The sequence below is a fragment of the Phalacrocorax aristotelis genome, chromosome 6 (assembly GCF_949628215.1).
Source record: "Phalacrocorax aristotelis chromosome 6, bGulAri2.1, whole genome shotgun sequence".
NCBI classification, from domain to species: Eukaryota; Metazoa; Chordata; class Aves; order Suliformes; family Phalacrocoracidae; genus Phalacrocorax; species Phalacrocorax aristotelis.
This window is the reverse complement of record NC_134281.1, coordinates 49,709,180-49,729,934: the sequence shown is the minus strand read 5'-3', so window position 1 is coordinate 49,729,934 and position 20,755 is coordinate 49,709,180. Positions and strand designations below refer to the sequence as shown.

The 20,755-nt window shown below is 38.0% G+C and overlaps 2 protein-coding genes across 11 annotated transcripts in view; one reads left to right on the top strand and one right to left on the bottom strand.

Moving 5' to 3' along the window:
* The window catches only part of PRDX1 (peroxiredoxin 1), a 262,541-nt gene extending 261,515 nt beyond the window's left edge, over nt 1–1,026 (bottom strand). Inside the window, exon 1 of the mRNA XM_075097761.1 lies at nt 1,015–1,026. The gene's annotated coding sequence lies outside the window, so the exon portion shown is untranslated. The remainder of the gene's footprint in view (nt 1–1,014) is intronic.
* MAST2 (microtubule associated serine/threonine kinase 2) overlaps nt 1–20,755 on the top strand; it is a 199,587-nt gene that overhangs the window by 124,985 nt on the left and 53,847 nt on the right. For 7 of the 10 annotated variants that reach the window (XM_075097735.1, XM_075097737.1, XM_075097733.1 and 4 more), the window contains 4 exons: nt 3,725–3,816; nt 10,774–10,849; nt 13,290–13,310; nt 15,928–16,006. In XM_075097735.1, coding sequence (XP_074953836.1) covers nt 3,725–3,816; nt 10,774–10,849; nt 13,290–13,310; nt 15,928–16,006 — 268 coding nt within the window. The remainder of the gene's footprint in view (nt 1–3,724; nt 3,817–10,773; nt 10,850–13,289; nt 13,311–15,927; nt 16,007–20,755) is intronic. The other 3 variants (XM_075097736.1, XM_075097743.1, XM_075097734.1) reach the window with 2 other exon arrangements.

The window sequence follows — 20,755 nt, the reverse complement described above, 5'->3', positions numbered from 1 at the left end:
TCTCATAAATAATGCTGGCCAAGGGCGCTGGCTCCAGAGCACATTTCAGCGGGTCCAAAACCAGTGTCCAGTTACCAGACCCACGTCCGATGTTCTGCAGTGTTCAGTTTCAAGAATGCGCTGGAAACGCTTCGGTACACGTAACGAATGTTATTTTTACTGCAGGCAGAGAAGTTAACTCTAGAAATAGTAAAAGCCCAATTTCCGTAGTGATAGCAAGGGCACCATTTCAAATATTTCGATATAAACTATACATTTTGCTGTGCATATTCAGAATTAAATCAAGTTTCTCTCATGTTTTCATAGATTTCTAGACTTGGGTTTAGCAGCATGGGTGGGCGACCTTGGTGGCACAGGAGGGCAGGGGGTGGCAGCAGAGATATTTCCATGTTGACAGCCCTCCAAAGCACTCTGCTGCATGGAGCTCGACCCTGCAGCTCTGGGCAGTACAGAAACTCTGCAATCTTAAGACCATATTTTGCCTAACTGGAAGACCTGGAGGGGGTTTGTTCTCTGAAATTATGAAGTGGGATCTGGGTAAAAAAAGGTTAACAAGACCCATACCAAATTATGAGAGGAAAGGAGGGTCAGGGTCAGGCTCGCCTTGCATTTAATGAAAATAGCAAAACTTTGGCTTATAAACAAATAATAATGCTTGGAATCTCTCTGGACTGCTTAAGAACTTTCTTTTTTTCTAGTTAAAGTCAGAGACATATAGGTAACCTTTTCTCTTTCTCTGTTCTCCTGCTACTCCTGTTTTCTTACGTAGATTGAATTATTTTTAGGGCAAGGAAACACATAGTATTGTTTGGAGAATTAATGTACAGTAATAAACAATAATTAGTGCAATTTAAAGGATTCATAATATGATCTTCTCATGATCATTGGCCTTGTAGCTCAGTATTGAGCCCAGTACCACCTGTTTGGCTAAAGTGCACCTTTCAGGAAATAATTTTTTCTTCATTTAAACTGTTTCTGCCAACACTTAGATTGACTAGTTTTAATTTCTTTGGCACAAAGCCCTGGTTAAAGCCAGCTTTACTACTTTCATATTTAGATGTTCTGCTTTAGGAGGTGCTCCAATGCTGTTGTAGTGATTTCTTGGGGGATGGTCGCCCAACTGAAGTCTTCATGTTACCTCCTCCCTTCCCCCATTTTTCTGTGTTTTTGTGACTAGCATCATTCTTGTTCTATAATTTCTCTGGGATTCCAAGATCTATTAAAAGCTTTGTGTATATATCCAGAGAGCTCTATTCAACCAGGGTATGACTGTATTTGTGTATTTTTATCATAACATAGATTCAAGAAATTAGAAATTCTGGTTTTAGCCTCTGTCTTTAAGCTTTGCCTTATTGCCAACACACGTGGTTCATAGAAACGGCTAAATGGGCCTAAGTGATGTTCCCCCTTCCCATGTTAGAGATCCAGGGAAATTGAAAGTTATCCAATTTTGGGGATGTAAAGAGAATAACTTTTTATTCCTAACTAGGGACTAGGCTTTCACTCCAAGCCATTCCTTCCTCTGGGTACATTTGTGTAAACCTGACCTATTTTAACAGGTCTCAGCTGTGCTTGCTTTCCAGCCACTTAGCCCTTTCTCTTTTGGTTCCTTATCTTTGCAAATATAAATGCAAATAAAATAGATTTGTAAAACTCAGTTCCGTGTGGCAAATGCAGGCAAGCAGTTAAAAAGCTCTTGAGTTTAGGACAGTTCATGTTCTCCATTATGCTGTGATTTAAATATACCAAGTTTCCATAGGCAGCTCCAGACATCGCTGTGATAAAGTGTATTTTAGGGACTCTTTTTAGCAAAGGGATATGACCACAGAGGATGGAGGTCCGTTTTCTCATTGTACTCGAGTTTTATATTGAGCAAGATATTAAATTCTTACGTTGTAAATTGTATTAAAATAATTTTTTTTTATTTCTTACATAGTAATATATATTATATTGGAATACTCAGGACTCCTGTGTTGTGAGAAAGATTTTCTAGTAATACAAACATAATGTTTATCTGGTATTAATGTTGGAATTGAGTATTCAAGTTTTTTCAACCGTTACTAGAATAGAGCAACTGAAAACATATTAAAAAAAAGAAATCCGTGAACTGAGATTTTAAGCTTCTTAAGATCAGGCTGTTAGTTTTTCCATACAATGTACACAATGGCAGTTGGTTTTTGGATGGACTGTTGTTGAATAATACATGAACGTAAATGGAGATTGTATGGAATCAGTTGGATAATTTTGAGGAATGCTTTAAGTACACTAAAGAGCTTGAATAGCAGTTAATGGTGCTTCAACTTTATTACTGTTTATTATAGTTGGCAGTGCAGTTGTAATTTTTTTCCTGCATTGAGTTCTCTAGTTTCCTATAGAACAGCAATAAAAAAGCTTGCAAATAATAACAGTCAGATGCACTGTATCCTGTGGCAGCAAAATAGTTTTGCATTAAATTGGCAGTCTAAGTGTGTTCATTATTGGGCAGCTCCAGAAGATCAGCCAGTGCAGGAAGGGCCAAGGCAGATATCAGCTCTACAAGCAAACAGGCTTTGCATGCTCTTGTGATAACCCAAAGTGGAGCTACACAGGACACCTCCGGAGTTGGGCCAGCGAGCTCTTTGTTCAGCCTCTGCCCGACCTTCCCTGCTCCTGTCTATTCTCCCACCCCCTATCAAGACCAATATGATTTTAGTTACCTGTTTTGAGAACTGCTGAAATAAGCAGAAATGTTTCTGCCATCTAGAAAACAAGTTAGAGATACAATGAATAAATGTATGTAGCTTTACTGCTTCGTCGGTTGTGAGATTTTGCTGGGAACTTGGGCAGTTTATTCGGTTTAAACAACAGGAAAAGTAGTGACCAGAAAGTGATTTAAATATCTAGTTGTTCTTGTTCACAGCTCCCATGATTTAAAAATGTTTCCCATGCCCATTACAATTACTTTTATCATCTTTAGAGCTGGAAGTTTGCTACTAGCAATCTCAGGCTGAGAAGCAAATGGAGGAACACATCGTTCTCTGAAACTCCAGTGGGGAGAAAAATAAATCTGAACTGCCTCATACAGAAGTGTCGCTTTCTTTGCTGCAACAAAGTCAGGGCAGTGAATGGAGTTGATTCAGCAGAGGGCTTGTCTAAAACTTGCTTTGCAGAGTTTTCTATTGGTGTTGCCACACGTGTTCACAAAGATTCTTGAATCTCAGGTTTTAAGTTTTATTAGTAATCCTGCTCATCTGCTGAATTGTGCAAACAGTTTGCTTTGTAATTTTAACTCTGCCCTGAGTAGTATGCTCTGGTCTTTTTATAGTAATAGCCAATAATTATAACAGATTTGTTTGCTAGGTTGGCTATCGGTAAGAATATCTGAAGAACTCTGGGGTATTTTACAGTTTTCTGCTTTTTGTGTGATTTGTAAAGCATGAGTTACACACATTTTGTGTATCGGGAATGTGTTGTCAGCTATCTCTAGTGGCCTGTGCAGCATTAGATGCAGTTTTTGTATTGCTTCCAGCATATTAAAACACTTGTTGCTGAAAAAATACCTTTTGGCTCTGTATGTTTACTTCTTTGCAGGGTGACTACTGGGATTGAGAGCATGCGGAAATACTGACCTAAATATTGAGAGATTCCTCCTTAGCTGAAAGACATTCTGCAGGACCTGCCTTCAGGTGCCTTTGTTCATCTGACCGTGCCTTATTGTTTATATTCCTCCCATTCTTTCTTTCAGCTGTCGGACAAGCAACAGAAAGAGTTTGATCGTAACATCCAGCACATCTCCAACTCTTCCGCGACCACATTCCCCTCTTCACGGACACGCAGGTAACTCCCTAGGACTGCTTTATCCGGGAATCATTAAGAGCAATGTCGGTCTTCATCGTAGTGAGTTTGACCATATCAATACTCTACATCAAAATATGCTCTTTGCAACTTAATCTGACTATAGTTTTTCACCTTTTCTAACTTCTAAGAGGGTCCCTATAGTTTTAAAACAAATGTTTTATGTCCTTATCTGCACTTTGTAGTTTACTACCATATCCATCCTCCACCCTTTCTGCGGAATTCAGTCATCTTACGTCCTGCAAAAGAATCTGTGATAAAGAATGAAGTAAAACAAAATTAAAGAAAAATATTTAAGTAAATATCTTGTTTTGAGTCTCCTAGCATGGTTAATTTGTGCCAGTGATTTAAATGCAGTTATGAGAAGAAACATCCTGCTTGTTTCTGTAAACCTCCAGCAGCCTGCCGGCTGCCCAGTGTGCCATCTTATGGTCTCTCTACCCGCTACCTAGGGCAACATGAACTGTTTAGGATTCCTTTTTTATGTTACTGCCAGTTCTACCATGGCAGCAACTGGGAAATCCTCATTTCAGAGCAAATGGGCAACTGCTTTTTAGTCATCAAGGTGCAGTGTGCGGAGGTGTTCTTTCTATAGAAAAAGAAGGAATGATCGTTCAGCCTACAGTAACTATGGATTTTCAGAAAGGGTCATGCATGCAGATTCAACAGCTTGCCTGAACAGCATGTTCCCTTGATGTTTTTATTTTTATTTTATGACAGAGGTAGGTGATGTGTGACTACATTGTTTTCAATATTTCAAAATGCCAGGGAAGATGGTTGGGCTTCAGGTATGGCCCTAATGGGCACCAGTCAGTAGCATGAAACAGATTGAGCATTTGTGGCACATCATCCACAGTGGAGCCTGTTCGGAAGCACATCACTGTTGCATGTAAGGCAATTAACTGTTGTTTTCATTATAATCAGACTTTCCTCCTCCTACACGGCAGCATGTTCTGTAAATACTTTCTGGAGATTGAACCTAAGGAAATGCTGAGAAAGAACAGCAAATTGACAGTAGCTTAGCTAGAAGGAGCCATCTGCTTCTGTTTGCAGAGCATTGCATCTTGAGAGGTGACATCCAACCTGTTGAAAGGAAAAAGATGACCAAAGTTATTGTTCAGAGATGCTCATAAAATACTTACCTTCCCTAAGTTTTCATAAAACTTTGTCATATTTGTTTGGGATGCTATAAAGCCCAGTCATGGAAGGCTGGGAATTTTCTTTAATGACATTGTTTTATTAAAATGGCCTGTGATTTTCAAATTAAATGTTAAGAAAATCATAAAAGTAGTATATTAAAACCACTTTCTTTTTGCTTCAGCATCTCAGATAAAATACAGGGCCAAAAATGTGCATAGGTCAATTCCTTTTCACTTCAAACTCCCTTGGCTCTGTTGTTTGTGATTACGATAGTGATAGCTTTGCAAAATTTGGTTTCAACAAGGCATTTTTCCTGGTAGAGATTCTCCACTTACTTACCTTGTGCTCTTTACTTTGTCCTTAGAGTTGATGTATGTGTTGGATTTAACAAATTCTAAATTAGCTGTACAAGCCTTTAACTAAAATGATCGAGAAAGATGCTCCTTAGAATATGGAAGTGTCCTTGCTTGGCAGATTGATCACGTCAACATCTTGTTACATTGGTAGAAAACAAATGCAGAAGTGTTCACAATGGAAACATTTGTATTTTGTTTTGATTTGCTTTTCTCCTCTGTCTATTTAAAAATGAAAAATTGCTCGTAGTGGTTTTAATGCTGTCTCAGGCTTTACAAGCTTATCTTTTATTAGAAGTATGTGACCATCTTCTAGAAACTAGAGTAACTAATCAGTGGTATGCCATCTTTGTTCAGCAGTAATTGTCAAATATTTCCATTTTTTTGTTCTGATGTTGCATACAGGATTTAAGAGTATTAATTAAAAGGATATCCTTTGTGACCTCCAAGAATAGCCAGTAGAGCATAGGAAGATAAATTACTTGTAATTTCAGTTCTCTACCAGTACTATATTTAGGAGTCTTCCCTGGGAAAAATAATTTATTCAAGAGACAGAAGTAGATGAAATTTAGAGTAGAGTCACAAATATTTTCTCAAGAAATATCATATATGAGATGTGAATTTGAGAACAGGCTGTGATATTTGTTTAGTATTTGAACAGAATCTATCAATCTGTTTGTTCAGGAACATACACTGATAAGTTACTAAGAAATGCTGGAGCCTCTCCCTGGCCTCTTTTGTCTTGAACGTGCTCTTCTTAATGCCTATTCTGAACCTCTCTTATGAATCAAAGGAACAGCAAGCATGCAGAGAAATCAGGGCAGCTTTCTAAAATGTTTCTGTTCAGAAACCACTCTAAAACCAAGTCCTGTATGGCACTAGCCTCAGGAGTTATTCTCCTGTATGTAATGTAAAAGTCAGTGGGTGTGATATAGCATAGTTGGCTGTCCATCAGGCAAACCTGCCTGCTGATGAACACTGATCCAGGCAGGTACATTTACTATCTGAAACAGCATCCAGATAAGAGGCCAGGCTTATATTATTTATATATTAATATTACATTAATTTTTAAATTATCTATATTAATGAAATTGTATCATTAATTAATAAATTATTTGTATTAAGATTATATTAATTTTATATCCTTGAAAATTTAGAGGAATAGTAGTACTTAAGAGAGCTCAACATTTGTGGTGGAAGTACATCCAAACAGTTCTAACTCTGCTCTGAAATCACTTCTGATTCCAGAATGCTTAATGTATTTGAAGTGTGCCAATTCAGTTTTCAAACTGTATGAAATAATGTTTCCAAAATGAGCTGGGACCTTGGTATAGAAAGCTACAGCTTGTTAACTTCATGGGAAAGTCACTCTGCTTGTCTAGTCACCCAAACTTGGATTGAAGTGACCAGTTTTAGGAGTGCAGGTTTGAAAATTCTCCTTTTATTCTAAATTATTTTACCTTCAAAATCAGAAGGAAAAAAAGGTATGCACATATGTTCCTTACATTTTTTTTGTATTTGTTTGAATCCATTTTTTTAAAATCTGAAAATTACAGAGAAGGTGTGGACAGTGCACTTATTGTAGCATACCCATCATGAAGCTGATTACTGAGTTACCATTAGATGATATTTTAAAGTGAAAAGCTTAAAATCAATCAAATAAGCAACATCATCTTTATAATTTAGTAGGAAAGAGATATATTCTTACAGCTGAATGATTGAAGTACAGCTCTCCACAGCTGTAGGGTAGGCGGGTTGCTTTCTGGCTTCCAGTGGAGACGCTTGTCACTGCTGGGACCTTTGTCCTGCTCCTGTCTGTAATGGCAGGTGGAGGGAGTTACTCGCAGGGAGCACTGTGGTACTAAATTAAATTATTCTGCTCTTCTGCTGCAAGTTCAGTTCCACCTCCTGGCAGAAAAATGGCTATTACTAAGGCCTCTATTTATTTATTATTTTTAGAGTGGGCAGAGCATGTAACATATCGTTCTAGATCCTGCCCTGGTTATCAAAGCTGCAGTTCATCAACGTTTCACACGTGCAGTCCTTGGGTGGTGTGAGAACTATATATGAGACAGGTGGTACACAGTGTGCTTAAACTTTTTTTGGTCATTTTAAGATTTGTGTGTGCTGGAAGACAGCTAATTCTGTAGCATGCAGTAAAACCTTTAGCTGCTTTTGTTAATATTCAGCAAATAATTTTAGTATATCCTACGTAGAAGACCACAACTACTTTGTTGTGTTTATTTTTGCAAATCTCAGAAGCAGGTTTTATGAAATGGTTCTAGTGTAAGTTTTTGGACTCATTCCCTATCTGATGAATGTCACGTCTGTAGATAATAGCTGGGACTTTCACCTATCTATTGCCCATAAGATCCAGTTTTGTACTTTGAGGGTAGCAGCTGTACAGATGCTTTGGCTGCATCCTTCTTCCTGTGTCCAGAAAATGTAAAGGTTCATGCCTGAATTATTAATGTTCATGTAACTGTGTTGATTTACCTAATGGGTAATCATTCTGTGTAACAGCCTCCCTTGAGACAGAGTTTTTTCAGGTTCAGTGGTAGCCAACTATAACCCTTGAGCAACAGGGGAATTTACCTTTGCTAACAAAATAGATAGAGTTTCGATCAGCCTTGGTGAACAAGACTATTGCACTAAGGCTTCTCTTATTAAAATTCCTTCAACTATAGCAGATGCAGCAGTATTGGGAAATTTTAGGGAAAGTAGTAATTCCCCTTCTCCCTGTTGTTGTTTTAAAAGCTTCACCCAGACTTGAATTGAGTAGAAAAACTAATTGCCTTTCATTTTAAAACTAGAAACAACTCACAGGGGAGCCAATTAAAATTCCAGTGTCTGGAAGGAAATATGCCATAGAAATCCAAAAAAGTAGTTGCTTAAAAATTAGTAGTATCTCTGTACCAGATTGTGCAGGCTCAGAAGAATTTGAACACCCACATACTTAATTTCAAAATTGAAAAACTGTCATTACCCAATTTGCTCAGTTATTCTGAAATCCTATTTTGATCATAATCTAGAAAGTTTACAAAAGATTGATAAAGATATAAAAAGGCAGTGACAGTTCATTGTTTGTTTAACATTGTTTGTTAACAGCATTGGGCAACGGGCTTTTTGTTAAAAAATATCATCTTGACACAGGAGGGTTTGTCAGCAGTAAAGCTTGAAAAATGGGAAGGCAAAAACCAAGGTTCCCACCAAAACTGGCAGCCTTTCTTGCTTTGTTAGATGACCTACATAACCAGGGAAAGGCCTCACTTCTGCTGCATTTCCTCCTGACCTAAAATGCTCCTTCAGCTTTCTGTTAACAAGCAGATAGCAACCCTAACCCTAGCTGTGTGCTGCTTGACCTGGACATGTGTGTTTATGCACTACTGAGTTCACTTTGTGGCTCTCGTAGCATTCTTGTCTCTCGCAAGCTTGCAGTGCCATCTAGACTGTCAAACCAGCCTTCTCTTAATTCAAAAGCAGTATAATGTCTCTGTTTTTCCACTGTGACTATAAGAATTGAAATAGGTGTAAGCTTAATAAAAGAAGAACCAAAAATAATCTATTTATTGATTTCTGATTACTCTCTCCCCTTCCCACTTGGGATGTACTAGGAATGGATTAAATGGTATCCAGTTTTGGGTGAAGACCTGCATGCATTGTGTTATATTACACTGTGAACTAGCTGTTAGTTCTTAACTAACAATATAAAAGAAAACCAAGCCAAAGGAAAACAAACCTGTTGCTCAAACCCTTTGCTTTTAATTTAGTTTGCTTCTGGTGAAGCAGATTGTGAAGTGGTCTGGAATTCACTTACCTCTCCAGTTCTCTCATCACCCCTCAACACATGTTAGATCAGCCTGGGGGCTGCTTTAATCTCAACCAGCTGCTCTTTCTCCCCTTGTAGACTTGTAGACCAGATGGAGTTTGCTGGCCTGTGCTGCACTGTGGCCATCCTCGTATCCCAGACAGCATCAGCTTGTTCTCCCTCTCCTCCTCCCTACCTGCCAGGCATGCTTGCCAGGTGTGCACACACCTTGCTTAGAAGATGTTGTGGAGAGATGCTACTGCAGTTTTTTGTGAACCATTTGCATAGCCTAAGTGTGAGTCAGTGTTGCCTTTGACTGAGCACGGTGCTTATATTCTGTTTCTGCTCAGCATATCGGTTAAGGTGTATGAACAGCTTTTGTTGAAATTAATGCAATTTAATGATAAGCTTCAGTACAGTGCTGGATGGGACCGTAACTTCACAAACAGTGCTGGCTTGGGGGGGTGAGCTGGGCACCTAGTACTTCTCCCGAAACAGAGACAACTTCTTTGGAGATTACTCATCATTGATGTTTGACTTTTCAACATGACTTTTAAAATAAATCCATTTTATATTGGATCTAAAGTTGAAAACATTTCTGATGACCACAGTTATGTACTTTGCAGTGCATTGCTTGACCTGTATCTATTTAGTTTTCCTGCTCTTATTTTAATGTTATTTTATTGTCTGTGCACAAAGAAATTGCTATTGGCCTGTGTTTACTATGTATAGTTTCTCTTTTGTGCTTGTATTAAGGATCTGAAAGAGCAAACCACTTAAGAATATGCCCAATAGAAAGCTCACTTGCTGACATGAAGCTTCTAATACATCCATAATTTTCAAATGTTTCTGCAGTTAGTCTGTAAATGAGTCTGGCTTTCAGAAGGGCTTTCTATGAAATGGTTGCTTTTTACTTTGAAATAAAATACATTGCAGTATACCACTTACCAACCATATGCTTACACATCATATGACAAAGCCCAGAGACAGTATTCTTGTGCCAAGTGAAAATAAAGTGTTATTTTTCTCTCACTGTATAAATTCACTGGAACTTTCATTTTCATGGTAGAAATATTATTTCAGAGAAGTGGTAGTTAGGGTGAATGCTGATACGTTACAGCCTGATCATCTAATATGTGTGTAGTCCTTTTATTATCATGTGCAGTTCCTTTGGTATGTCTTTTTTTTTTTTCCTCAGTGAATTGTGCACTTGGCCTTGATGTATGTACATTGTGAAGAAATACTTTCTTACTATTTATTATTCCTAAAACTGTCATCAATGTAATTTCTAACTCAGGTTTTTCACTGAGAAGTGTTAGGAAAAGCTTGTATATAGAAATTATTGCAAAATATTAAGAGACTACATTGTGTGATATATTACTTATCTGAAAGTAAGAAAGAAAATTTACACCTTAAATTATTTTAAAAGGAGGGAAAATACTGATACATCTGTATCAGAACATTTCTTTAGCAAACTAATGCTGAAACGATCAAAGCCTCAAAGCTCCATATTTTCAGTTATTTGTGACTACAACTTGCATTTGAAAGTCTTTCTGCACAGTGAAAACTTACTCTATTTGCAAACACGAATGAAATGGTTTTAGGTGTTGGGTTTTTTTTCCCTACTTTCTCAAACAGGTAGCAGCCCTTTGGACAGTCCCAGGAACTTCTCTCCAAATGCACCTGCTCATTTTTCCTTTGTTCCTGCCCGAAGGTAAGGCAGGATCTATTCTCTTTGCACTGGCAAGCAAGTAGTCTATAGACTTTTATTTAGAAATGGCCTACAGGTTAGAAGGTTTTTGATTGTGTTTTACTTTCTCTGATGTATTTTACTTCACTTCACTTCGATCTTGACATCACTCAAAAGTATTACAAGTGTTTCAGACCTAGAAGAAGATAAAGTGAATTCAGTAGTTAATACTGCCTAGTGAGGAGACAGTGTTCTCCCAGAAAAATGACATATAGGGCATGTGCTATAACAAATTATTTAGTCATAATGACATTAAAACCAGTTATGATTTGGATAATCGTATCTTAGTTGTAGTCCTAGGTGCTCTTCTCGCTGAATAACTGATGTTTTCTAAGTGTACTGATCTTCCTTGTTATGTCTGCACAAAGAATTTAACATACCTAAAATTAGGCATGCACAATTGTGTGTTCATTCACTGCCTTCTGGTAGCAGCTTTTTAGTTTTCCCTACTGTCTGTGAAGAGTACATTAAAGCCCTAATGAGCAAAATAGCTGATAATTGAAATTGCAAGTCTACAAGAACTTCTAGAAGAGCAGCAGCATTGAGAGGCCTGAATGTGAAGCTGTCATCTGTCCTGCAGAGAATGTTAGGCAAATGCTGGTCATGCCATGTATCAAACTGGTGGAAAGAAATCTGATACTATAGTGATGAATTTAGTGTAAGGAATAGGACAGAAAGAATAAAGACAGCTGGGAGAAGCAGACAAATGGTATATTGAATATCATATTCCAGCAGGTAGGCAGAAATGGATAATGATGCAGAAAGTTAAATTTTGTGGAGAAATAAAGAACAGGAAAAAAAGATATCCCAAGCAGGGTTCAGGCATAGTAGCAGGATTATTAGATTCAAGCGTGGGGAAGATATTTTGGATTTGCTAAACTCTGCCTCGGCTGAAAAGAAACCCTGTCTGTGTTAAAATGATCTGAGAATGGGAAACGTGTGATCATCCTGAGAGGAAGTGCGTCTTCCGAGAATGACAGATCTAGCTTGAGGACTAGTTAGAAAAAGGATAGGTCTCAAAACTTCAAAGAAGAGTAAAGGGTTAGGATTTGATGAAATATGGTACACTCTTTACCTGAATGGCAGGTAAATCCTGGAGTGTTTCTCCATTAAGGTGATTTGCTAGAAGACCTGGTGTCCTTGAACGCTGTTTGAAGTAGACTTTGGTTTTCAGGTCTTATGTAAGAAAAAACTTTATAAATAGCATGTGAAATGTGACAGAGTGGATATGTATTTTCCAGTTGCCTTGGAGGAAAATGTTTGAATTGTTTTACCAGCACGTAAAACAATTCAAACAGACTTGTGGCATCCACCTTTATTTTTAAAGACGTATCTGAGCCTGATCTGGGTGTATTCAATACGTTCTGTTGAAGTCAAATGAATTTTTACCAGTTTTCACAGTATCTGGAGTTCTGGACTCTGGAATGCAGGGAGGGAAGTTGCAGCTGAAACCATTGTCAAAGCTTAACATAATTTTTCATCATGTTTTAAGTTGAAGTTTCAGTATCATTGCTTCTCAAGTTCCAAGCAGAAAATAAGTGTTTAAATAATAAAACTCCCGTTTCAAAAAGTGTGCTTTCATATTTTTCCCCTTTTTTAAATCTAACTTTTAAAGAAATGGATGAATAAAGGTTAAATCTGTCCTGTCAAATACCGTGGTCCATTTTGCAGTGTGCGTGTTGCTCTCTATAATTCTGTTGTTGAAAAGAACACTTAAGCACAGCTTGTTTTAGAAAACTTGTTTCTGTTTTCTACTTGCATTGCAACCTGAATAGCTTTGACAGCAGTACCAATACATATTTATTAGATTATCACATAGTGGTATCAGAATAACTTCTATACAATGGTATTAAGTAATTGGAAGTGTGGTACTCTGTTCTGTACCCTTTTAATTGGCGTTGCATGGGTCTTAAGAGATGGTTCTTACCTGATATGCTCCTGTTGTCATCACAGAAAAGATTTGTTGGGGATTTTCTCCCTTTTATATTTAGTGTAATTTCTTAATTTATTATCTTGTTTGGACATCCATTGTGATTTTTGTTCTTTCATTATAGCCCTGTGATGAGTTGATTCTTGGGACAGAATAGGACGCGCATTGGGAGAACTCATTTTATTGTAAAGCAAATTTCACTGCAACATACTGCAAGACTGTCCTTAGTTTTACTAGTGATTAATCATAAATCTCTTGCTAGACACCCCTTCGATGACTGTGTCATAGCCACAAAATTAGCATGTTCAGGGATCCTCTTGTTTGAATAAGAAAATGCATGATTAATTCTGTCCATATTCACTAAAACTGATCTTAGTGGAATACCAGTAACAGGAGATGACAGTTTTTTCAGAAATCACATGTGTATCTTTTACTTCTCCCTCTCATTATCATTGTACAATTTCTTCCATACAGCCATGGACACAGAGCAGACAGGTAACGTGTATCGTACTGCTGTTGTTTGTGTATGTATGTGTACGACCTATGCTTATGTGCAGCTGAGCCTGTGTCCCTAACAAGTTCATGCTGTTGTAATAACCCCATTTAGGCATTCAGCTTCTGTTCTTTGGTAATCAAAACAGGAAATCTTTACATTTTGCCTTTAAATGATAAACAGGTAGTGCTCTGGAGAAGATGTGTTGTTCTTCTGGCGCCTTCTTATTTTGAATTTGATCTACTGTTCATTGAATAGCATTTAGTTGCCATAAAAATACATTTTATGCCATAAAAATTAAAATGTCATTTTAAAGGCAAAATTTGTTGTTCGCATGTTTTTATTGTGCTAGCAAAGGGTCTATAATAAATAAAAGACCTAAAAATTTCTTTCCAAGTATCTTTTCCTGAAGCAATATTGCATGAGGTCTCTCTAAAAATATGTTTATTAACAAAACACTGAAGTAAATTTGGAATGTTTTGCATAATGAAGGGGGAATTTTCTTTGAAAGTCTCATTCCCATTGCCTTTTATTTGGCAGATTTCTGCTCCTGTCCCACCTCTGCTAGAATAGAGCTCATATACATTGTCCTGACTGCTTAGCACATTGCTTGCCTAGATTGCATCAGCAGAAAATAGCCCATGCATGAAGAGGCATCTTGTAATTATCTAATTAAGACAGACATTTTTTGTTAACTTTGTCAAAATGAAAATTCAGGAGTAATTTTAATACACAATTTAGGCAACTCGGTAAAAAAGGTATTAGGCTTTCCTATTGCGAAAAATGAGTGACCGGTGCATTCCTATCTACTGTGTTGAGAAGTCAGGAACCTGCTGTCTTGCTTTGGGACTGAGGGTTCAAACCGAGGTTGAAGATGGACCTAAATATTTCCCTAGCACACCTGTATGTTACAAGAAGCTGAATGAAAATAATTGAAGTTTGGTGTTCAGTCACTGACCACATTGTGCAGCGAATTTGTAATGCTGACATTTGTTGTTTTTCTCAGGGTTAAGAAAGGAATTTAATTTACCTTGGAATTTTTTTGAGATTGTTCTTTTACATGTAATTGTCTTGCCAAAGGAAACGTCACCTGTGGCAAAATGGGGTTTAGCCATAACATCCGCATGCAATAGAAATCTGCATTATAGCTCGATTAAAATAATAATAATAATAAAAAATATGCATGAAGCATGAGCTGTCTTAGAAAACTCTCTTGACATAATATTCTTCCGGTGATGTTTATATAAATAAACAGTGGGTTTATTTCACTCGTGTTCTAAGATAGATGTCAGAGAGGAGTGGTGTGTATCAGTGCCTGAAAATAAAAGGAACTAGATCTGGAAAAAACATCAACAGGCATTTGTGTCTGGGTGTGCAGTGAGCTTTCTTCTGAAGATGAGGCTTCATGGCTGTGGATAGTGAGATGAGAAATATTACTGTGAAAATGATAACAGTTGAGTTTTTTATAAGCACTAAGCACTATTTGGGGCCTGTATCAAACATCCTATTTTATAATGCGCTTGCATTGATGTACATGTACCCAACCCCCCCCAAATCTTTCCAAAGTAAGTTAGAACAATGAACTGTTCTAATTCAGCTTTACTTTATGACCAGTTACTGATAATCTGCTGTAATAAAACAAACAAACAAGTGGAGACTGATGTGAGGAAGAGACTTGCTAACATCCATCCAAACATACAACAAGACACGTTATAGGACACCACAAAATGTGTGTGAGACTGAAATGAAAGCAGAGGCAGAAAAAGCGCTGAAACTGAGCTGAATATAGTTGAGTGTTCATCTTCACTGAGGCGGGTTTTGCGGGGAGAATCATGTTTCAAGGAGAGCGATACTGATTCTTCTCGAATCAGTTGCATAGTTCCTCAGTTTTGTCGTTGGTAAAACAAGACCTTTTCTGCAGTATCTCGAGGATATTTTGGCTATTTTCTCTAAGGGTCATGTTTCTTTGGCTATGATAGGGAAATAGCTACTAATATTATATTGACTGGAGGAGAAAGAGACCCTAGGTGGAATTTCCATGATTTCTATCTCCTCTGTACTTTGAGTGGACCTCTTGGCTCTGTTCAGATCTGCTGTAGTGGATGTAATTCTCCAGCTGTGTCGGGCGATGTGCTAGGCAGAATGCCTTCTGACTAGGTAAACAAACAAGTCTGCTTTCAGTTGATTCTTGATCTAATATAGGTTTCTTTTTCCCCCTCAGTTTGAAACTTTATTTGGAATACAAGGAACTGCTTCAGTAATAATCTTAGGCATGACTGTCTTTTTCACAGAAGTTTGAAATGTGCTGTTTTCATTTGTCTGTTTTAGAAACTCCAATTTTTGCACAACCGGTAATATTTACAAAGCAGCTGCTTAAAGTAAATGGGCATCAGATTCCTGCATTATCTTTTCCAAGGTCACTTACTTTTGCTTTTAAAACTTACCCTAGCTGCTTTTTCACAAAGGTAATTGTAAATGGTATACCTGATTTATCTGAATAAGTTAAGACTTTAGTAAAAATGTGAGGTTGAGAGAATTGAGGGAGGAAAATGCTTATTTACCCCAACTATTAGCCACAATATATCCCTGACAGTAATTTCCCTTGCTGCTTTTCCCCAGAACGGATGGACGCCGCTGGTCCTTGGCTTCCCTTCCTTCATCTGGATATGGAACAAATACTCCCAGTTCAACAGTTTCAGTAAGTGGCACAGACTTTTTCAAGCAATTCAGTTTGTACAAACACACCCTAACAAATCAGCTTCTGAGTCTTTACTAGAATATCTGATCTTTCTTCATTTTTTGCTAACATTTAATATACTAATTATTTCAATAATTATTTTAATTATTGGTTCTGCTGCTTTTTCCTCCATTTCCCAGCTCCTCTCATCTTGCACTTTGCCCTTAGCATTGGTGAAATTCCAGTGCAGCACTTGGCTCGACTGATCAATTGAGAGGCACAATATGTCAGAAGTGGCAGGACCCTGAGATACTGCATAATTACTAGCCAGCTCTCAGGTTTTTTATAACTGGGAAATGAAATTCTTGTCTGCTTTCAAGCTCTTAGTATGAAAACCACTGCTAACAGGCTAGCAGAAAGATAAACTGATAATGCACGTCTTTTACTCAACTCCAATAATTTGAACCTCCTAATAAAGCTTTTCAGTTCCTAACACGTCATTAAAAGGCTGGCTACAGTTTGCTTGAGTTCTGTGCTTTCAAAAACTAGTATGTCATTAATACCAGTAAGGTAGCAGCACCGTGTTAACCCTTATAACTCTCAGAAACTACATTCAATGTATATTACTCTTTAGTTTATGCAAACTAGATGTTGCAGTTATCCACATAACGACCTTGCAAAGCCAAGCATAGAAAAATTAGGAATATTAAGGCTACCGGTACAGACTAAATGTAACACACTTTTGTCTGTGTGTTATGGTGTCATCAACTGTGTGGTCACGTATCACTGCCTCTTGCCAGAATAATTCTACTGATCATCTTGTTTTATATATACTATTTAGAATATGTTCCTAATAAGTGTAATATCTGCATTAATTAGGACTCAGTACTCCAGGTTATGCAATTCTTACACTGACTGCAGTACCATTGTTTGCCTTGTGAGCTGTTCTATTAAGTTCATCCATAAACTTTATAGTACCTCTCAAACACAAATTTATCATCACAGTTCCTTAGGAGGTGAGTGTTAAATTCAGTCTGTATAACAAGAGAAGAAATTGGGGTCAAAAGTTTCCTTTTAGTATAAATTGATATGATTAAAATTTGATTTTGCAATGTTAAGCTCATCTCTGTAGCTTTGTAAGTTCAGCCAAAGTACCGCAGACTCTGGTTTGCACAATTTCCACGATTTGTTATTTTTCTGTCCTTCAAGACAGTTGTTTTTTTGTTGGTTTGGTTTCTTTTTTTTTTTTTTTTTGGTCTCTTTAGAAGGCAGGTGACTTGATTTCAGTCTCCCGTGGGAGAAGTCCGTGTGTGTGTGTACAGATATATGGGCAGGAGCACAGAAAAATGCGGGAAAAGATTTTATTATCAACATGAAAAAGATGCCCCTGGTTTCACTGCCAAGCAATATTATATACTTAAGCATCTGAGAGCAGCTGTTAAAAAGGAGCTCTGCTTTTGCCTTTTGTTGTGGTTTAGCTCAAGTCAGCAACCAAGCCCCACACAGCCGTTCGCCCGCTCTTCTGTGGTCGGATGGGGGAGAGAATCAGAAGAGTAAAAATGACAGAACTCTTGGGTTGAGGTAAAGACAGTTTAATAGGCAACGCAAAAGCCATGGGTGCAAGCAAAGCAGAACAAGGAATTCATTCACTCCTTCCCATGGGCAGGCAGGTGTTCAGCCATCTCCAGGAAAGCAGGGCTCCATCATGCGTAAAGATTACTTGGGAAAACAAACGCCATCACTCTGAATGTGTCCCCCTTCACCAGCTTTATATGCCGAGCATGATGTCATATGGTGTGGAACATCCCTTGGGTCAGTTGGGGGCAGCTGTCCTGGCTGTGTTCCCTCCCAGCTTCTTGTGCACCCCCAGCCACTCACTGGTGGGGTGGGGCGAGAAGCCGAAAAGGCCTTGATGCTGTGTAAGCCCTGCTCAGCAGTAACTGAAACATCCCTGTATCAACACTGTTTCCAGCGCAAATCCAAAACACAGCCCCATACTAGGTACTGTGAAGAAAATTAACTCTATCCCAGCCAAAACCAGGACACCTTTACAGTCTTATGTTAAATCTTTATGGGCATAAGCCATGGCTAGGTCCTCTCTGGGTGCAAGCTGTGAGAGCATGGAGCCAAGTATAGTTACTTTTTGTATGGATGATATACAAATAGTTTGATCATTGGTTGTCATTGTAAGAACTTCCAAGATGCCCGTGAAGATGACACCTCTGGAGACCAAACTGCCCGCAATGTGTAAGTCCTTACCTGCAGGTGTGATCATTAGTTTTTCAAGAGTTTATAGTTTGACCAGCCTTTGGGTAGATGCCCATGGAGAGAGCAAATCTAACAAGAAAAAAATATGTTGGAATTATCAGTTCTTGCTTTGAAATAGGGACATTAAAGCTACTTTTATAAAGTTTTCAGCTTTCTGACATGGGAAAGAAGCATATTTGTCTCTTGTCATGTTCCCAGGAACAGCTAGATCATTTTGATTGAGATTTTTCCAGAAAAAAACCCCAACCAAACAGCAAATCTGAGATAGACCTGTCACATAGAAAGCATGAGTTCAAATGGCGTAAGTATTATAAGGTTGTAAGCACCAGAGAAAACAAAGCAGTATAATGAGAAACATGAAGTGATAGTCATATGTATATCTGAATTCACCTTCCTGCAGGAAATAGTTAGATTAAAACCTGTAATTCTAAGACACTTTTTTTTTTCCAAAATGGCGGAGTCTCTTATCTCTTGTCCTTTTACTGGTTCAGTGTTACAATCTCAGAAATACATTTAAATGGGCTTTTAGCAAGTAGTGATGCAATTCTTGGAGCAGTTAAACTTAATACTGCATTTCTAAGCCAATCCTACTGACTACTTGTCTATGACAATGCTGTTGTTATAGTATTTCATAGATTAGAATTAATTCTAATTGATCGGAATAACACCTCTGAAGTCGATAAGCAGTATTATTCCTGTGTAGACTTCAAAACTGGAGTAAGAAGTAGACAAGGGAATTGTCAAAAGGGCTCAATGAATTAATGCTGTAGATGCAAATTTAACAGAATTTTGGGCTTGCATTTGGTGTGATGAGTCCTCTAGATCACATTTCTTTTTAAAGCAAGATAGAAGGAAGCCAGTAGACCTTCTTTGTGGTGTATGTATCAGTAGGATATGAAATATCAAGCAGAGTGTCAGTTCAGATTCTGTTGGCCTGAGTTTCTGTATGGCAGCTAGAGCTGACCTGTATCACTGTGGTTGTAAATCAGCTGCTCTACCAACCAACCAACTGAACAAACCAAGACATTTACCTGTTATTCTAAGATCAGTGGAAACCTGTATGTTCTGCTTGACTTTTTGCTTCCAAATGATGGATGACACCTTTAAAAAAAATGCACATTTACCCTTTTCATACCAATCACGAAGACTAGATACATCTCATCAGACAAACATTGAAAAAGCAGTAGAAGACCTTCTTTCAAGTTAGGTGAATATAGAACAGTCAGTTGAATGGGCCAATATATGATTATTTTTAAACATCTGCTCTGCTATTCATTTTCTAGATGCAGAGTTAATATATAAGCTACTATAGTATTAGCTTGAATTTGTTAACTGGAAAAGAGTTGACTAATTCAGTGTCTATAATTAAGACACCAGGGGGAGGTTTGTATTACTCTGATTTTTAATATTTAATATAGTGATGTGGTTACTTAAAAATCAACACTTCACAACTGTTTCACTTTGCTTTCTCACTTTTTCATTGGAAGGTTTTATGCCTTAAGACTGCTAGAGAAGCCCTTGGCAGAGGAAACTCTATTTCTCATCATGGTCTTTATCATCAGGACTCTCTAATTAATCTCTGGAATTACAAACTTTGTGATCTGATTGCTTTTAAGGAGAGAAAGCGGAAGGAGGATTTTTTTAGGTTGTACATGAGTTGACTGGTGCTGCTTCCCTGGTGATTTTGCTGTTGGGAAACAAAGTTTTTTGTGCTTTTTCTAGAATATCAGTTTTGATTTTTTTCCCCTAACTCTAGTAACTCTGCACTAACCTTCCCTAATGTGGTAGTTTTAGTTTAATTTTTTTTTTAATAAGACATGTATTTGTAATGCCAGAACTTGAGTACCTGCTGATGCAGGTTTGTAAGACACTGTCTTTAGTAATTCCTGCTCTGTTGCAGGATTCGTGTTGTTCGTCACGAACGGGATGTCAACTGACACGTACCTTTTCTTTGAAAAGTGTTGCTGTTTTTTCATAGGCAGGTACTTCTTCCTGCTCCTTGTATTGTGTGAGACACAAAGAAAGGCATTAAAGAAAGCTCTGAAAGTCAAACAGGGCTTGCAGAGTTTTGTACTATGGGGGTGCATCTTCCCCATATTTGGTATAAGCAGTGTACACAGCAGAGTAGCTGTGGGTGAAGGGGCTATCAAGTACCCAGACTCTCTGTCTTGGCTTCAGTGTGGATTAGACCAGTATAAACTGATACACCATCTGGATTATCATCACTGTGTGGACACTGTACTGGAGATGACTTTCCAGTGTGATCCTGGCACCCAGACCTGCCTGAAGGAAAACGTTGGAAGCGGTGGCTTCCTCTTCCAGCCATGCTTGGGGAGTTTGTGCATGTCCCAAGGCTTTTGAGGGGGTTCTTTTCTGTAAATACCTCTGTGCAGTGCAGAGAGAGTGGATCTGGGGTCTGGAGCCAATTATATTTTTATCAAAGAAGATGATCTTTAGATTTATAAGTTCTCACATTCAGATCTCCATTTCAGTCTTGGGTAG